Source organism: Bubalus kerabau, chromosome X, assembly GCF_029407905.1.
Source record: "Bubalus kerabau isolate K-KA32 ecotype Philippines breed swamp buffalo chromosome X, PCC_UOA_SB_1v2, whole genome shotgun sequence".
Classification (NCBI taxonomy): Eukaryota; Metazoa; Chordata; class Mammalia; order Artiodactyla; family Bovidae; genus Bubalus; species Bubalus kerabau.
This window is the reverse complement of record NC_073647.1, coordinates 119,587,438-119,606,987: the sequence shown is the minus strand read 5'-3', so window position 1 is coordinate 119,606,987 and position 19,550 is coordinate 119,587,438. Positions and strand designations below refer to the sequence as shown.

The window sequence follows — 19,550 nt, the reverse complement described above, 5'->3', positions numbered from 1 at the left end:
CAAAGGACACAAAAATACACCATGGAGAAAAGACAGCCTGTTCAATTAGAGGTGCATGGAAAACTGGAGAGCTACATGTAAAACAATGAAATTAGAACACTTCCTAAAACCATACACAAAAAATAAACTCAAAATGGATTAAAGACCTAAAATAAGGCCTGACAGATAAGACTTCTACAGGAATACAAAGGCAGAACACTCTAGCATAAATTCCAGCAAGATCTTTTTTGACCCACCCTACAGAATAATGAAAATAAAAACAATATAAACAAATGGGACCTAGTTAAACTTTAAAGTTTTGCACAGCAGAGGAAATCATCAACAAAACAAAATGATGACCCTCAGAAAAGTGCAAAGTCCTTGCAAAGTAAGCAAATGAGAAGGGAGTAATCTTCAAAATATACAAACAGCTCATGTAGCTCAATATAAAAAAAAGCCAATCAAAAAAATGGGTGGTATCCCTAAACATGCAGTTCTCCAAAGACGACATACACATGAAAATATGCTTAACATCACTATTTATTAGAGAAATGCAAATCAGAACTACAGTGAGGTACCACCTCACACTGGTCTGAATGGCCATCATCAAAAAATCTACAAGAAATGAATGCTGCTGAGGGTGTGGAAAATAGAGAACCCTCCTGCACTGTTGGTGGGAATATTTATTTGTACAATCACTAAAGAGAACAGTATGGAGGTTCCTTAAAAAACTAAAAGTAGAACTACCACATGACCCAGCCATCCCATTCTTGGGCACATGCTTGAGGAAAACCACAATTCCAAAAGATGCATGGACCCCAATGTTCACGGCAGCACTATTTACAAGAGCTAGGATATGGCAGAAAGTAGAGAAGAACTAAGGAGCCTCTTGATGAAAGTGAAAGACGAGAGTAAAAAAGTTGGCTTAAAATTCAACATTCAGAAAACTAAGATCATGGTATCCGGTCCCATCACTTCATGGCAAATAGACAGGGAAACAGTGGAAACAGTGACAGACTTTATTTTTTGGAGTTCCAAAATCACTGCAGATGGTGATTGCAGCCATGAAATTAAAAGACGCTTACTCCTTGGAAGAAAAGCTATGAGCAACCTAGACAGCATATTCAAAAGCAGAGACATTACTTTGCCAACAAAGGTCCATCTAGTCAAAGCTACGGTTTTTCCAGTAGTCATATATGGATGTGAGGGTTGGACTATAAAGAAAGCTGAGCACCGAAGAATTAATGCTTTTGAACTGTGGTGTTGGAGAAGACTCTTAAGAGTCCCTTGGACTGCAAGGAGATCCAACCAGTCCATTCTGAAGGAGATCAGCCCTGGGATTTCTTTGGAAGGAATGATGCTAAAGCTGAAACTCCAGTACTTTGGCCACCTCATGCGAAGAGTTGACTCATTGGAAAAGACTCTGATGCTGGGAGGGATTGGGGGCAGGAGGAGAAGGGGACGACAGAGGATGAGATGGCTGGATGGCATTACCGACTCTTGGAGAAGACTCTTGAGAGTCCCTTAGACTGCAAGGAGATCCAACCAGTCTATCCTAAAGGAAATCCGTCCTGAATATTCACTGGAAGGACTGATGTTGAAGCTGAAACTCCAATACTCTGGCCACGTGATGCAAAGAACTGACTTATCTGAAAAGACCCTGAAGCTGGGAAAGATTGAGAGCAGGAGGAGAAGGGGACGACAGAGGATGAGATGGTTGGATAGCATCACCAACTTGATAGACATGTGTTTGAATAAGCTCCGGGAGTGGGTGATGGACAGGGAAGCCTGGTGTGCTGCAGTCCATGGGGTCGCAAAGAGTCGGACACAACTGAGCAACTGAACTGAAGTGAGGATATGGAACCAACCAGAATGTCCATGAAGAGATGAATGGATAAAGAAGATGTGGTACATAGACGCAGCGGAATATTACTAAGCCATAAAAAGGAGCAAAATTGTGCCATTTGTAGAGACATGGATGGGCCAAGAGCTTGTCATACAGAGTGAAGTAAGTCAGAAAAAGCAACTTTCTATCATATATTAATGCATATATGTGGGGTCTAGAAAAATGGTACAAATGAACCTAACTGCAAAGCCAAAATAGAGACATAGATGTGGAGAACAAACATATGGACAACCAGAGGGGAAAATGGGGGCTGGGATACATTGGGAGACTGGGATTGACATATATACGCTACTATGCATAAAATAAATAAAGAATGAGAACCTAGTACACAGTACAGAGGGCAAAAAGTACAATCTGTTTCAACACATGGGTTATTGTTGTTCTTTAGTTGCTACGTCATGTCCCCATGGACTGTAGCCCGCCAGGCTCCTCTGTCCATGGGATTTCCCAGGCAAAAATACTAGAGTAGATTTCCAATTCTTTCTCCAAGGGATCTTCTCAACCAAGGTATCAAACCCACATCTTCTGCTTTGGCAGACGGGTTCTTTACCACTGAGCCGCCTGGGAAGCCCAAGACATATATTAACTTTAAAAATGCAGTGTTTATTAGGTGCAAATAGTTTGATTCCACTCATATGAGGTACTTAGAATAGTCAAATCATAGAGTCAGAAAGTACACTTGTAGATGTCAGGGGCCCTGGGGTGGGAAGTGAGAGTGGGGAGTGTTTAATAGGGACAGACTTTCAGTTTAGTGAGGTGAAAAATTTGGGAGATGGGTGATGGTGAGAGTTGCACAACATCATGAATGTATTTATTGCCACCGAGTTAAATGAATGTATTTATTGCCACCGAGTTAAATGAATGTATTTATTGCCACTGAGTTAAATGAATGTATTCATTGCCACTGAGCTAGACAGTTAAATATGGTTACAATACTATGATTTATATTATGTGATTATTTTTACTACAATAGAAAACATTCAAAAAGATACACACACCCCTATGTTCATAGGAACACTAAACATGGAAACAAGCTAGATGCCCACTGACAGATGAATGGATAAAGAAGATGTGGTGCATATATACAATGGAATATTATTCAGCCATAAAAAGAATGAAATAACGCCATTTGAAGCAACATGCATGGACATAGAGATTGTCATACTGAGTAAAGTAAGTCAAAAAGAGAAAAATATCCTATGATGTCACTTAAATGTGGAATCTAAAATCTGGTACAAATGATCTTGTTGACAAAACATAAACAGACTCACAGACATAGAGAACACACTTGTGTTTGCCAAAGGTGAGAGGATTGAGAGAGGGAAGGGCTGGGAGTTTGGGGCTACAGATGTAAGCAATTACATATAGAATGAATAAGCAACAAGGTCCTAGTGTTTGGCAAAAGGAAATGTATTCAACATTCAGTGATAAACCATAACAGAAAATAATTCGAAAAAGAATGCCTATATGTGTAAAACTGAGTCACTTTGCTGTACAGTGGAGATTGGCACAGCATTGAAAATCAAGTATACTCCAATTTAAAATTTTTCAAAAATAAAAATTTGAAACAGCCTTGTACACAAATGTTCACAGCAGCACTATTCACAATAACTGAAATGTGGAAACAACCCCCATGTCCGTCAACTGCTGAACAGATGAACGCAATGTGGTCTACCCCCATACCAGAAGAGTGTTCCACCATAAAAAGGAAGGCAGCCCTGACAACAGAATGCTAAGCGAGAGAAGCCAGACCAAAATGAGGTGTCCAGAATGGGCAACTCCTCAGAGTCAGGACGGAGAAGGCAATGGCACCCCACTCCAGTACTCTTGCCTGGAAAATCCCATGGACGGAGGAGCCTGGTGGGCTATAGTCCATGAGGTCACTAAGAGTCAGACACGACTGAGCAACTTCACTTTCACTTTTCACTTTCATGCATTGGAGCAGGAAATGGCAACCCACGCCAGTGTTCTTGCCTGGAGAATCCCAGGGACGGCAGAGCCTGGTGGGCTGCCGTCTATGGGGTCGCACAGAGTCGGACACGACTGAAGCGACTTAGCAGCAGCAGCAGCAGAGTCAGGAAGGTGTTGGAAGGTTGCCAGAGGCACTGGGGAGAGTACAGAGGAGGAAGTACTAACGGGCATCGAGTTTTCTTTCGGCTGGCGAAAACTTTCTAGGATTGATGACCATGACACAGCTCTGAGCATATACTAAAAACCAGTGTACGTTTTAAAGGGGTGAATTGTATTATATGTGAATTATACCTCAATACAGCTGTTTATACACTGCTGACAAGGCTGTGGGTAACACACATTCTTGAACATTGTGAGAATGCACAATGGAAGGTGAATTGTCAGTATCTAACAAAACTAGATTTGTATTAACATTTAGCCTTTGACCCAGGAATATTTCTAGTGCCTTCCTCTTAAAATACACCAGTAACAACAAAAAAATACACAGACACAAGGTTATTCAGCATTACTCATACAATATGGCAGAAACTACTCAAGTGTGCAAATCAAAGCTATTGGCTAAATAAATGATGATACACCCACAATACGGAGTACTATGTAGCTGTAGGAAAAGAATGTGGATGATCTCTATGAGGTGGTGTGGGGTGGTTTCCAGGATACACTGTAACACAAAAAGTATATAAATCATCCGTTCCCATTTGTTTAACAAAGGGGAAATAAGTAAATATGCATATATCTCCTTATGTTTGCAAAAGGAAACACAGAAAGGATGAACCAGAAAACGATGAAGTTTTCTACTTATAAGTTTCAGGGTGGGGGTGGACAACATGAGCTAAATCAGAAGGAAGATGGCCCCTGTAGGGTATATCTTTGTGTGTATTTTAAAGTTGAAAGGTCAGAGGAGACAGCTTCAAGGGGCTCTCACTGCCCAAACGTGGGCCAACTGGGGCATCAATTTAAGGGCACAGTAAAAAGTTATTTCAAGGGATTAGATCCGGCAGACAGAGTGCCAGAAGAACTATGGACAGAGGTTTCTAACACCGCATAGGAAGCAGTCACCAAAACCATTCCCAAGAAAAAGAAATGCAAGAAGGCAAAGTGACTGTCTGAGAAGGCCTTACAAATACCTGAGAAGAGAAGCAAATGGCAAAGGAGAAAGGGAAAAATATACCCAACTAAATGTGGAGTTCCAGAAAATACCAAGGAGAGGTAAGAAAGCCTTCCTAAGTAAACAGTGCACAGAAATAGAGGAAAAGAATAGAATGAGAAAGATTAGAGATCTCTTCAAGAAAATCAGAGATACCAAGGGAACATTTCCTGCAAAGATGGGCACAATAAAGGACAGAAATGGCATGGACCTAACAGAAGAAGATATTAAGAAGAGGTGGCAAGAACACAAAGAACTGTACAAAAAAGGTCTTAATGACCCAATCACTCACCTAGAGCCAGATATCCTGGAGTGTGAAGTAGAGTGGGCTTTAGGAAGCATTACTATGAACAAAACTAGTGGAAGTGATGGAATTATAGAGGACTGTTTCAGATCCTAAAAGAGGATGCTGTGAAAGTGCTGCACTCAATATGCCAGCAAATTTGGAAAACTCAGCAGTGGCCACAGGACTGGAAAAGGTCAGTTTTCATTCCAATCCCAAAGAAGGGCAATGCCAAAGAACATTCAAACTACTGCACAACTGCACTCATTTCATATGCTAACAAGGTAAAGCTCAAAATTCTTCAAGCTAGGCTTCAATAGTACATGAACCAAGAACTTCCAGACATACAAGCTAGATCTAGAAAAGGCAGAGGAACCAGAGATCAAATTGCCAACATCTGTTGGATCATAGGAAAAGCCAGGGAATTCCAGGAAAACATCTACTTTTGCTTCATTGACTATGCTAAAGCCTTTGACTGTGTGGATCACAACAAACTGTGGAGAATTCTTAGATGGGAATACCAGATCACCATACCTGCCTCCTGAGAAACCTGTATACAGGACAAGAAGCAACAATTAGAACCTTACATGGAACAACTGACTGGTTCAAAGTTGGGAAAGGAGTACATCAAGGCTGTATATTGTCACCCTGCTTATTTAACTTATATGCAGAGTACATCATGCAAAATGCCAGGCTAGATGAAGCACAAGCTGGAATCAAGATTGCTGGGAGAAATATCAATAACCTCAGATATGCAGATGACACCACCCTAATGGCAGAAAATGAAGAGGAACTGAAGAGCCTCTTGATGAAGGTGAAAGAGGAGAGTGAAAAAGCCGGCTTAAAATTCAACATTCAAAAAACCAAGATCATGGCATTGGTCTGATTAATTCATGGCAAATAGATGGGGAAACAATGGAAACAGCAACAGACTTTATTTTCTTGGGCTCCAAAACCACTGTTGACAGTGACTACAGCCATGAAACTAAAAGACGCTTGCTCCCTGGAAGGAAAGCTATGACAAACCTAGACAGTATATTAAAAAGCAGAGACATAACTTTGCTGACAAAGGCCTGTATAATCAAAGCTATGGTTTTTCCAGTAGTCTTTGTATGGATGTGAGTGTTGGACAATAAAGAAGGCTGAGTGCTGAAGAATTGATGCTTTCGAACTGTGGTGTTGGAGAAGACTATTGAGAGTCCCCTGGACAGCAAAGAGATCAAACCAATTAATCCCAAAGGAAATCAATCCTGAATATTCACTGGAAGGACTGATACTGAAGCTGCAACTCCAATACTTTGACTACCTGATGTGAATAGTCAACGCATTGGAAAAGATCCTGATCCTGGGAAAGAATGAGGGCAAGAGGAGAAGGGGGCAACAGAGGATGAGATGGTTGGACGGCATCACTGACTCAATGGACATGAGTTTGAGCAAACTCTGGGACATAGTGAAAGACAGGGAAGCCTGGTGTGTTGCAGTTCATGGGGTTGCCAAGAGCTGGACACGACTTAGTGACTGAACAACAAAGGATTATAACCCAGTAAATAAAATATGAATCTGTGAGGTCACTTTAATAATAAATAGGTTAAGTATATAAATGGGCTTCCCATGTGGCATAAAGAACCCTCCTACCAATGTAGGAGACATCAAGAGACCTGGGTTCCATCTCTGGGTCAAGAAGATTCACTAGAGGAGGGCATAGTAACCCACTCCAGTATTCTTGCCTAGAGAATCCTGTGGACAGCGGAGCCTGGTGGGCTATATAGTCCATGAGGCTGCAAAGAGTCGAACACGACTGAAGGGTTTAGCACGCGGGCAAGTATATACCCCCCTGTGCCCCTCCCCAGGCTCACACTAGACTCCTGGCCAGTCTCTCTTCAGGGCCCATGGCCCGCTTTGGCTCCTCACACTGACTGGCTGGCAACTTCTCCTCACTCCAGGTCCCCCATCACATCACCTCCCCAGCTTCGTCTGCTGTAACAAACCCCTTCTTAAGCTCAGTGGCCCTGCTTCCCAGATAGAACCCTAAGGCTGGTTGATCTCAGGAAAGGGTATGTGAGAATTTTTTGCATTCTTGCAACGTTTTTTGTTAAGTGTGAAATAGCTTCAAAATAATGTCTTAAAAAACTGATTTTTTCTAAGATTTACTTGAGGATGCTTTCAGTAAAAGGTTAATAACAGAAGGTTTTCATTTCTGGTGCCAAGACTAAGTATGAGTAACAGGCACTGCATATTTCCTATGACAGGACCCTGGGAATGAGGCAGGAGAGGGATGGGGGAGTCTTGCAGCCTTTTGCTCATTTCACCACTGACCTGATCTGAGGACATAGGAGTCAGGCAGAAATGAAACAGAAGACGACAAGGAAGCCATGGTCCATTGGGGGCTGGAACCAATGACCCCCTCCTGCCACTCGACCGCAACGAGGGGACCAGACCAGAACACGGGGTGTTTTATAGCTAGAGAAGCAGAGCTACAACACACTTGATTGATATTTCTGAGTTACAGGAATACACTGGATAACCACCCAGCCTTTAGCCACTGTATTTACACGTGGGGAAAAAGAAAAATAGCATAAGAAGGCAAAAGATTAGAATCAGGGCCACAGACGGCTCTAATATTCATTTTTGCAGTAACTGAAAATAGCACAACCAATATATCCACCTATTGTCTTCCTTATCCAGCTTTTCTGGAGGCACTATTCTATTTATTCCCTTTGGTAGAAGGTGAGAGCAAATATTCCAAGGAAATCAGCATCAAATGTGGCCCCCCAAATTTTTATAAAATACCTAAATCATAAATGTTCAGTTTTCACAGCCATAATTCAGGAATAATTCTCATGTTTTATAAATGTTGGCCAGCATGCCAGGGCAGCTCTAAAGAAATACAATTTCTAATTTTTGTGTTAAACCATAAGACAGAAAATCATTAAAAAAAAAAAAATATTGCCATCATGACTGTAATTCTTTTTTTTTGCCTGTACTGTGTGGCTTCCAGGATCTTAGTTCCCCGAGCAGGGATTGAACCTGGGCCCCTGCAGTGAGAGCACTGAGTCCTAACCACTGGACCACCAAGGCATTCCCACCCATGATAGTAATTCTTGATTCAGGCAGAATCATCAATGGATGCTAAAACTAGTAGTTAAATATTTGATGAGGAAATGGATATTTACATAGGCTCAAAGTATCTCCCCACAAATTATGAATTACAAAGGGGAAAATACTGTGTTTTTGAGAAATCTAGGGAACATCACTGGAGAAGGCAATGGCAACCCACTCCAGTACTCTCTTGCCTGGAAAATCCCATGGAGGGAGGAGCCTGGTAGGCTGCAGTCCATGGGGTCGCTGAGAGTCAGACACGACTGAGCAACTTCACTTAGGGAACATCACTTCAGTCTCATGCGTCACCAGAATGCCATACGTCTCACTAAAAACAGTCACATGCCTCCTAAGGTGCCTCGCTGGGCACAGGACGTCATTTCTGTGGGGCTCCTGCTAAACATGAACTTCCTGCAGGCAGTTATGAGGAAACATGCAGTGAACCCAAACTGAGGGACATTCTATAAAACAGCTGGCCTGTACTCTTCTCAAATGTCAAGGTCATGAATGCTGGGGAAAGGCTGAAGAACTGTTGTAGATTACAAGAGATTACAGAGACAGTTGCCTTATTAACAGACAGATTAACAGAGACAATTAAAAACAATGTGTGACCCTGCTCTGGATTCTGGACTAGAAACAGAAAATTGTTATACAGGACATTCAGTACTGGGACAATTGTAGATTACAGTACTATATCAATGGTAAACGCCTTGCTTTTGATGGGTGTATTGCGGTAATGTAAGAGAAACTCCACGAGCATCCAGATGCTTAGGAAATAGACACTGAAGTTCTTCTGAAGTTCTTAGGGGCAAAGAAAACCATAAAGCAAATGTGTCAAAATGTTAACAGCTGGTAAATCTTGGTAAAGGATATACATGAGTTCTTCTCACACTTTCTGCTTTGTTATTCTTGTTTTAAACTATTTTCACTTTTCTGTGAATTTCAGATTATTTCAGAATGAAAAAACTAAAAGAAAATAAAATCAAAAGGTGTGCTCTTCATGGTCCACCTCACTGGAACCCCCTGAGGAGTCACATGGGTCCAGGTCCTTAATGTCAAGGACGATGGCAAGAGACCTATGACCTGGAATCTTTGTTAGAAGAAAGTATGCAATGGCGCATTTTCAATAGACTGCGGAAAGGTAGAAAATCTTAGTATTTGCCAGTCTTCTGCAATTGTTTTCCTTTCTTTTTTTAAATTATTAATTAATTTGGCTGTATTGGGTGTTAGTGGTGGAGTGCAGGCTCTGTAGGTGTGGTGCGCAGCCTTAGTTGCTGTGAAGCGTGTGGGATCCTAGTTTGCTGACCAGGGATTGAACTAGTGTCCCCTGAATTGCAAGGTGGGTTCTTAACCACTGGACCACCAGGGAAGTCCCCAGTGTTCTCCTTTGAAAGGTGATAATGAACTTGCCCTCCGTGTTCATGTGTCTGGAGGGGGAACCACACAGGAGACTCTGAATGCTTTATGTTGGCGAGGCGGCACAGACTGTAGAAAAGCCACTTTCAACGATATTAATATCATTATCTACAATACTATCTACAATAATCATAAATCTTTAGCTGCTTTGTCTCATCTATTAAAATACAGTGAAATATACAGCAAGTCTAACTTCTCTGTGGGGAAAGGTAATCCCAGGACAGCATTACTGATATTCTCTCATTTTAAACTGGTCACTATCTTTGCCAGGTAGGATTCTCTACAGCTTTGTTCATTCCTCGCCCTGTATCTTTCTCAAGTCCACCCGAGTTGCGTTACAACGTCTTACCCTCCATTTGGGCCATTCATTTCAACTGCAAATACCAACAAATATCTTCCAGGCACAAACCTTATACAAAGACTATATTTAGCTAGGCATTTACCAACTGGGATTCTACTAGGGATGTCACTTAAACTTTGTCTCTACCTCCATTTCTCTGCTTTAAAATGCCCCCCGTGAATGGGCTTCCCTGATAGCTCAGTTGGTAAAGAATCCTCCTGCAATGCAGAAGATCACGGTTCGATTCCTGGGTCGGAAAGATCCGCTGGAGAAGGGATAGGCTACCCACTTCCAGTATTCTTGGGCTTCCCTTGTGGTTCAGCTGGTAAAGAATCCACCTGCAATGTGGAAGACCTGGCTTCGATCCCTGGGTTGGGAAGATCCCCTGAAGAAGGGAAAGGCTACCCACTCCACTATTCTGGCCTGGAGAATTCCATGGACTGTGTAGTCCATGGGGTCACAAAGAGTCGGACATGACTGAGTGACTTTCACAACACAACAACAACATGAACAGGCAGATCTTATCTTCTTCAATTTGGGCCACATCCAGGTAATACATTAGAAAGGTTTGTGGGGAGAAGGAATATTTCATTTGGTGATACTTCCCTGGTGGCCTAAGGGAACTTACAACAGAGTTGGAAAGACAGAAACACATTAGACATTAAAGTGATTGTGCAGAGCATTGATGTGAGAAAAGGAAATTTTAATCCAGGTCTACCATGAATTCCCTGTGTCACCATGGCACATAACACAACCTCTTAAAGCTTCCTGTCTTATTTGTAAAATGAGAAGGCTGGACTGGATGATGATAATAACAACAGCTAAAATTCACTGAGCGTTTCTTATATACCAGGCCCTATATTAAGTACTGACCATGGATTAACACACTGAAACTTCACAATACTGCTGAGGTAGGTACCACTACCATCCCTATTCTGCAGATAATCCATGAGATCCAGTGTTCTATAATGATGTCATTTCAGGTTAAAAAATATGGTAGACTGTATTTTCCAAAGGTGGCCCCAACAGTAGTTCCCATTCCACGTGCTCTTCTTAGAAAGTATGACTTCAACATTTCTGCCTTAGAGAGGTGGGTCTGTGTCCCCTCTCATTGAATCTGGGTGGGTTTTTGTCTGGAGAAGTTATGTTATGGGACTTCTGAGAAGAGATCATAAAAGCCAATTAATACAGCTTATATTAGTTTTCTACTGCTGCACAAAAGATTATCACATATTTAGTGGCTTAAAATAACAGTCATTTAATCATCAAAAAATTTACAAACAACAAATGCTGGAGAGGGTGTGGAGAGAAGGAAACTCTCCTAACATTGTTGGTGGGAATGTAAATTGGTATAGCCACTATGGAGAACAGTATGGAGGTTCCTTAAGAACTAAAAACAGAGGTATCATATGACCCTGCAACCCTACTCCTGGGCATATATCTTGGAAAAAAAAAAAAAACATGATCCGAAAGGATACATGCACCCCAATGTTCATTGCAGCCCTGTTTACAAGAGCCAAGACATGGAAGCAACCTAAATGTCCATCAACAGAGGAATGGATACAGAAGACGTGGTACATATATAATAGGAATATTACTCAGCCATTATAAAGAATGAAATAATGTCATTTGCAGTAGAGTGGAAGGACCTAGAGTGTCATACTGAGTGAAGTCAGACAGAGAAAGAGAAATATCATATGACATCCCTGATATGTGGAATCTAAAAAGAAATGATATAAATGAACTTACTTACAAAATAGAAAGAGACTCACGGACTTAGAAAAAGAACTTACAGTTGCCCATTTGGGGAAGGGATAATCAGGGAGTTGGTAAGGTTATGTATACACTGCTATACTCAAAATGGATAACCAACAAGAACCAGCTGCACAGCACATGGAACTTTCCTCAATGCCACATGCCAGCCTGGATGGGAGGGGGTTTGGGAGAGAATGCGTGTGTGCTTAGTCACTCAGTCGTGTCCAACTCTGAAACCCCATGGGCTATAGCCTACCAGGCTCCTGTCCATGGGGATAATCCAGGCAAGAATACCAGAGTAGGGGAGTGGGTTGCCATTTCCTTCGCCAGAATATCTTCCCGATCCAGGGACGGAACCCACGTCTCTTACGTCTCCTACACTGGCAGGCGGGTTCTTTACCACGGCCGCCCCCTGCGTGGATACATGTATATGTATGACTGAGTCCCTTTGCTGTTCTCCAGAAACTACTACAACATTGGTAATCGGCTACAACCCAATACAAAATAAAAAATCTCAAGTATGAAAAGAAAAACCCAGCCATTTATCAGCTCATAGTCTGTAGGCTGGGATTCTGGGCAGAGCATGGCTAGGTTCTCTGCTCAGGGTCTCACAAGGTGTGCATGTTGTCGGAGGAATTCAGTTCCTTGTGGCTACAGGGCTCTGGTCTGCCTCTCCTCACTGGCAGTCAGCTGAGGATGCACTCAGCTCCTAGAGGCTGCCTACATTCCCTGCCAGAAGGCCATTCCATGCTCCAAGTCAGCCAGAGAGACTGTCCCTCATGTCAAATCCCACTCACAGTTTCGATCTCTTTCTCTGTCTCTGACTAACAGACCCAGATTCAAATGGCTCGTATGAGAGAGAAGACACTCAGGAGAGGAGGCATGTTACTCCAGAGGCAGAGTCTGGAGTAATACGGCCACAAGCCTAGGTATGGAAGATGAAAGAGGCTTAAGTTTGGACTTTTAGCCTCCAGTATTGTGAGAAAATAAATTCCTGTTGTCTTATGCTATGCTATGCTATGCTAAGTCACTTCAGTCGTGTCCGACTCTGGGCGACCCCACAGACAGCAGCCCACCAGGCTCCGCTGTCCCCGGGACCCTCCAGGCAAGAACACTGGAGTGGGTTGCCAATTCCTTCTCCAATGCATGAAAGTGAAAAGTGAAAGCAAAGTCGCTCAGTCGTGTCTGACTCTTAGCGACCCCATGGACTGCAGCCTACCAGGCTCCTCCATCCATGAGATTTTCCAGGCAAGAGTACTGGAGTGGGGTGCCATTGCCTTCTCCGCCTGTTGTCTTAAGCCAAAAACAAAACACCTCATGTGATCAGGTCAGGCCCACTTAGAGAATCTCCCCATGTTAAGGTCAACTGATTTGGGACCTTACTCTTATCTTCAAATTCCCTTTCATCATATAATCATGGGAATGATATTTAATCATATTCATGCATTCTGCCCACACTTGAGGGGAGATTATGCAAGATTATGCCTACAACACATCTTCTTAGGCACCGTGCTATGAGGAAGCACAACTGGCTTTAATAGTCCCAGCTGAGCTCCCAGTAACAACCAGTATCAACTTGCCTGCCTTGTTAGCGAACCATTTTGAAAGTGGATCTTCCAACCCCAAGCTGAGCTGCCTCAGGTGGATCAGATAAGCTGGCTATATTTAGTCTCACCCAAATTGAAAATATCTGAGTACAATAAAAGGTTGTTCTGAGCCACTATATTTTGGGGTGATTTGTTACACAGTAATAGGTAATCAAAACCAAGCAGCAATCTATGGGAGATGATCTCCAAGTACTAATAGCTTCTAATGCACAAGGTATGGCAACTTACATTTATTTTAGGACACTGGAGCATCTGGCAGTGTAGACCTAAAATGTCATTCCATTCATGGTTTGCTGATTTATTAATTCCAATTTATAATGAATTGACTCAGACCAGTGTATCAGTCATCTGTATTTGGAAGCCCAGTGCTTTAAAAGGGTTATATAAAAATAATGCTGCTTTCTTTTTGAACAATGGTTATACTGTGTATTTTAAAACTATATTAGTAAAACATCTGGGATGTAAATGAACACAGATAATGAATGTATTAATTTTTAAAAGTATAATGGGCTCGTTGTAAATCACTGTATGTTCTCCAGGCAAGAATACTGGAGTGGGTTGCCACTACCTCCTCCAAGGGATCTTTCCGACCCAGGGATCAAGCCAGTGTCTCCTGCATTGCAGGCAGATTCTTTACCACTGAGCCACCTGGGATGCCCTATAAATCACTACATAAGTACGGACTATACAGTCCATGGAATTCTCCAGGCCAGAATACTGGAGTGGGTAGCCTTTCCCTTCTCAGGGGATCATCCCAACCCAGGGATCAAACCCAGGTTTTCCACATTGCAGGCAGATTCTTTACCAACTGAGCTATCAGGGAAGCCCATAAAATGAAAGTCACTCAGTCGTGTCTGACTTTTTCCGACTGTATAGTCCGTGGAATTCTTCAGGCCAGAATACTGGAGTGGGTATCCGTTCCTTTCTCCAGGGGATCTTCCCAACCCAGGGATCGAACCCAGGTCTCCCGCATTGCAGGAGGATTCTTTGCCAGCTGAGCCACCAGGGAAGCCCATTAATATTTCAATGTATACTTAATTACTTTTCAACTCATCATTTTTACTGGAAAAAGCAGAAAACACTGGGAAGACCACCATCAGTTTTGTCATTAAGAATTTTCATCAATGGATATTAACTATTAGGGGAAAGACTTGGGAGAACACAATATTCACCCACTCTCAAAGAGGCTCCAGAGAGGAGAGGAAAAGGTACCTTTATAATGGAGAAACCTGACAGACTATTCCTTAACCACATGATCAAACTCACTGTCACCAATGATGGAAACAAATGATATCAGGTGCCTCCCACTGTAATGCATTAAGGACAACCACACCTGTGTGGCATTCTTACCCAAAAAAATTCAATTTAAATTTAATATAAAACTGACTCATCCAAATTAAGGACATTCTGAAAAACCACTGACTTGTACTTTTCAAAAATATCATATCACAAAAGAAAAAAAGCTGGGGAACTCTTCTAGATTAAGGGAGGTTAATCTAAAAAATATAACTACATGTGAATCTTGAGTGGATCCTGAATTTTCCCCCTCCAACAAGAAAGAAAAAAACAGCCATAAAACTATTTAAATATGCACTGCTTATTAGATGATAATGCTGTGCTAAATGTTAAGCATCTGAGCGGATTACTGTGGTTTGGAGAATGTCCTTGTGAAGAGCCAGACACTGAAATATATAGAGGTGAAATATCCGCAGGTAACTCAGGCAAATTGTACAGAGAAAATTCTGTACTTGAAGAATTTTGTATCAACATCTAGTCAATGCAGTCCACAGACTAGAGAGAGCAAGCAGTTTCCCTCGTACCTGAGAAGTGGTAAGCTAGACCACCGTCTCCCCCGGCGGCACCTGGAGCACTGAAAGGTTTCAAGCGGCGGCAGCACACCACGGAGGTAAAGACAAGGTTGTACGCGCATCTTTGCTTAAATCATAGCGCACGCGCAAACATGCATGCACATTGTACACACTTTATGGCAGTCATGCAAAGGCACGAAGGCGAGGCCACACTTCCCGTTCCCAAAGACGGACATGACAATGGCACGTGCCCTCTGGTGCACTTTACGGCAGAAACGCAAAGTCACGAGGGCAGGCCACGCCTCTGCCCGCAAAGGAACACAGGCCAGTGGCACGTGCAGTCTGGCATGCTTTACGGCTGTCGCGTGTAGGTGCGAGACTTGGGGCTAATGCAGCTTCAGGATAGGCTGAGGTTCCAGGTTCTACGCCCCACGTCAGTGTCGGTGAGCTGTTCGTTTGTTGGTGCTCCCAAGTCTTAGTGATCATGGCAGCGGTGGTGGCTCTGTGCCGGAAGGCGATGGAGACCGTGAAGACTAAGGAGTTCCGAGATTACCTGGCCAGCACGCACTTCTGGGGTCCAGTGGCCAACTGGGGCCTCCCGCTGGCCGCCTTCAGGGACATGAGGGCATCACCGGACATCATCAGTGGCCGCATGACGACTGCGCTCATCTTCTACTCGATGGCCTTCATGCGCTTCGCCTACCGTGTACAGCCTCGCAATTTGCTGCTGATGGCGTGTCATGGCACCAACATAGTGGCACAGAGTGTGCAGGCGGGCCGCTACCTGAATTACCACTACGGCGGTGGCACCACGGCGGCCACCACTGCTGCTGTCTCTGCCGCTTCTGCCGCCGCTACCGGCTCTGTGGATTCTTCTGCCGCCGCTACCGGCTCTGTGGATTCTTCTGCCGCCGCTACCGGCTCTGTGGATTCTTCTGCCACCTCTACCGGCTCTGTGGATTCTACTGCAGCTACCACCCCTGCAGCTGAAGACCCTGTGGCTCACAGCAACTGCCAGGAGATCACCTGCTGTTATCTAGTGACCTGGGACTGTGATTGAGTGGCCTGATCAAATCTCTGCAGCTTCCGTGCACTGAACTAATCTTCCTAAAGAAAAATTAAAAAGTTTGGCTTTGACTCTGAAACAGTGCAAATTTGATTGAAACCTGCAATTTGGTTAATAAAAAATGGCAAATAGCAAAGAACTGACACTGTTGAGTATCATTTATTTTGTGGAGAAATAAAATTGTTGTTAGAAGGTGAGGGTAGATTGGCTAGTCTTCCTCTCCGCCGGGCCTGCAACTCGAGGGTTAATTTATGTAGGGGAGGAAGAGTGAATGAAAAACACTTTAAAGTATTGATTTTTTTTTAAAAAAAGCTCTCTTGAGAACATGTTTTTGGTACTTGTTTTGGGTGTTCAGGTTTAAATAAGGGTACTTAGTAGAATATGACTTTAAAAACTTGATATAGCCACAATCTCTTTATACCAATAAATTCAAGGGCTGTTTCTACTGAGGTAAATATTTCCAAGTGGGTTTAAATGAATTCAGTGATATCCAGCTTAGACTTTTAAGGTGTACTTAGCAAGAGACCGTAGAATCTCTTGGTGACCAAGAACAATGATAGAACCTTCCATGGAAACAAGATAAACAACTCTGAGGTCAGTGGCTGTCAACCCGGAATTCTTGGTAAATAGAAAATAAAAACAAGATCATAATCCTTTCCTCTTTTCCTCATGCCTAAAAATGGGGGAAATGGCAGTTTGTAAAACTGGTGAACTTATCACCCAGTGTTGCAGGCTAGCTAGGGTTGGGGGTGAGGGTCAGTGGTCAACAGTATAAGCCCAGGGTATCCCTCTCTAGGAGGACTTCCTAAATGGTTTGGTGGTAAGGAATCCACCTGCCAATGCAGGAGATGCAGAAGACATGGGTTTGATCCCTGGGTCAGGAAGATCCCCTAGAGGAGGAGGAAATGGCAACTGACTCCAGTATTCTTGCCTGGGAAATCCCATGGACAGAGGAGCCTGGCGGGCTACAGTAGTCCATGGGGTCTCAAAGAATCAGACATGACTAAGCATGCACACACACACACACATCCAAGCTAGTCCATGGGGTCCCAGAGAATTGGATATGACTAAGTGCATGCACATGTGTGCACCATACACACACACACACACACACACACACACACACATCCATGCTAGGAATCCTATGAGTGCTCAAGGATTTGCTTAAACCTGGGAGCATGAGAAGGGAAAAAGATAAGGATGGGGTTGTGGGTGTGAGGCCATTACCTCTACAGCAGAGGCTGCCCTCTAGGATTTGATCCCAAATCCCCCAAATCCCTTGGGAGAATGCAGGAGGTTCCAAAGTGATCTACTGGGGAACCTCAATCAATGCAAGTGTTCAAAGGTGCTTACACCCTGCTTCTGTCAAAGATTTCAAACGCAAAGACACTGAAAACAACTCTGAAAGCTTCTGAAGACATCAGGTTTTGGACAAGACAGGCCCAAGTTTACCTTCTGTGGCATCTAAGCAACAGTCCTCTTTGGAGGCAGTCTCTGCATTTCACATTTTGCATACAGGGGGAAAAACAAACTCTGGGAAATGACAGCATATGAGTTATCTATTGCTGTGTAACAGATCACCCCCACACTTAGCTTAAAACAACAAATATCTCACACAGAGTTTTGGAGGGTCGGCAATCTGGGAGGGGCTTAAGTGCTTCTGGCTTGGTCTTTCAGCTGTCGGCTGGGGCTGCAGTCTCTGAAAACTTGCCTGGGGCTGGAGGATTCACTTCCAAGCTCATCATTCACACAGTTGTTTGCAGGAGGCTTCACTTCCTTGTCATGTGGGCCATAGGGCTGCTCACAACATGGCTTCCCCCAGGGAAGGTGTTCCAAGGGACAGAAAGTCCAAGATGGAAGTTGCAGTCTTTCATAGCTTAACCTGGGAGGGGACATACTATCACTTCAGCTGTGTTTGCTTGGTCACATGGACCAACCTTGGTGCACTATGGGAAGACAGCAGAAGGGCAGGGATAGCAGGAGGCAGGGATCATTGGGGGCCATCTTGGAGGCTGGCTACCGCACGGTTCTGAAGTAAAAATTTTCATACCTTTCTGAAACTCAGTAGAAAGTAATAAACCACGCAAGATCATTGCCCACCTTCCCCAAGAGATGTCACAAAATGTTCAGTTTACAATTGTGCAATCATTACAAACAAGCATGTATCACAGAGGATGGTTTTTGAGAAGCAGGAAAGAAGTCTCTGGAAGACATGGTAGCTTCTAATATTTCAGATAGTTCAGACATACAATAATAAAAAGCAGTTCTAAAAGTTCTGAAATGAATCATAACCTTGGTATCAAGATTTTAATTGAAACTTTAAAGGATTTTCCCCCTTTGCTCTTACATGAGTAGAAATTAATATATTTCTAGATTTGTTTTACAAAATATATTTTGTAATTTGAGTATTGCATTTCAGTCAAGGGCCACTGTCTGTCGAAGATATATGAGAGCAGGTAGGTTTCTAATTAACCTGGTAAGGGGAAAGGGGGTAATCCCTGCTGATAATTTCCTGTCACTCTACATTTATAATTTAGAAACCCAAACGGTTAGAGAAAAAAATCCCAAAGATTGCAATGCCTCCATTCTAATGCAAGGCTTCACTTACAGGATCTAATTTGTAGTGCACCCACCCAGCTCAGAGCTCCAACCCTTTGTCGTCTAGGATATTAGTGTTTACAGCCATGTAAGTGATTAATACTTTAATAAAAATGCACTCTTCAAATCATTAGGGTAATAATCATTTCATAATCCCCCCAAACTCTCAAACATAATCCTTTCTGGCCTTGACAATTTGACTTAAAACTGTCTACAGGTCTCTACCATTGCTTTATGAAGCAAGAAGTTTTTGTTACTGACACACTTCGGTTATTTCCCAGCATTGTGGTTTTGTATTGAGTTTAATACATAACATCTTTCTCTTGAGGTCTTCTGACTTTCCCAGCAAAGCCCAAGATAAAATCCAAAGAACTGCCTTATCCTTGCAACCTGAATGCTACAACCATTTTGCTCCTCCAATTCTTTCAAAACTGTGAACCTTATACCATGTACCAGGGAGAGGCCAGGTGCGCAGTGCATTGCTGGACCCAAACAAGGCATCTGGAGATGAAACAGCGCTGTGTGGGAAGGAAACCACTTCCTGGGCTTCTCCTGACCCTGACAACTCACAAATG

The 19,550-nt window shown here is 43.0% G+C and overlaps 1 protein-coding gene across 1 annotated transcript; it reads left to right on the top strand.

The window, feature by feature from the left end:
• The first annotated feature begins 15,328 nt into the window (after nt 1–15,328).
• On the top strand, nt 15,329–16,515 carry MPC1L (mitochondrial pyruvate carrier 1 like). Its single transcript, XM_055564896.1, has one exon. It carries the CDS (start codon nt 15,796–15,798, stop codon nt 16,369–16,371), a length of 576 nt encoding a protein of 191 aa, XP_055420871.1. The 5' UTR covers nt 15,329–15,795; the 3' UTR covers nt 16,372–16,515.
• The last annotated feature ends 3,035 nt before the right edge of the window (nt 16,516–19,550 follow it).

What these genes read in the sequence shown, in the direction of transcription:
- MPC1L (XM_055564896.1), top strand. Translation starts at nt 15,796, where the DNA reads ATGGCAGCGGTGGTGGCTCTGTGCCGGAAGGCGATGGAGACCGTGAAG.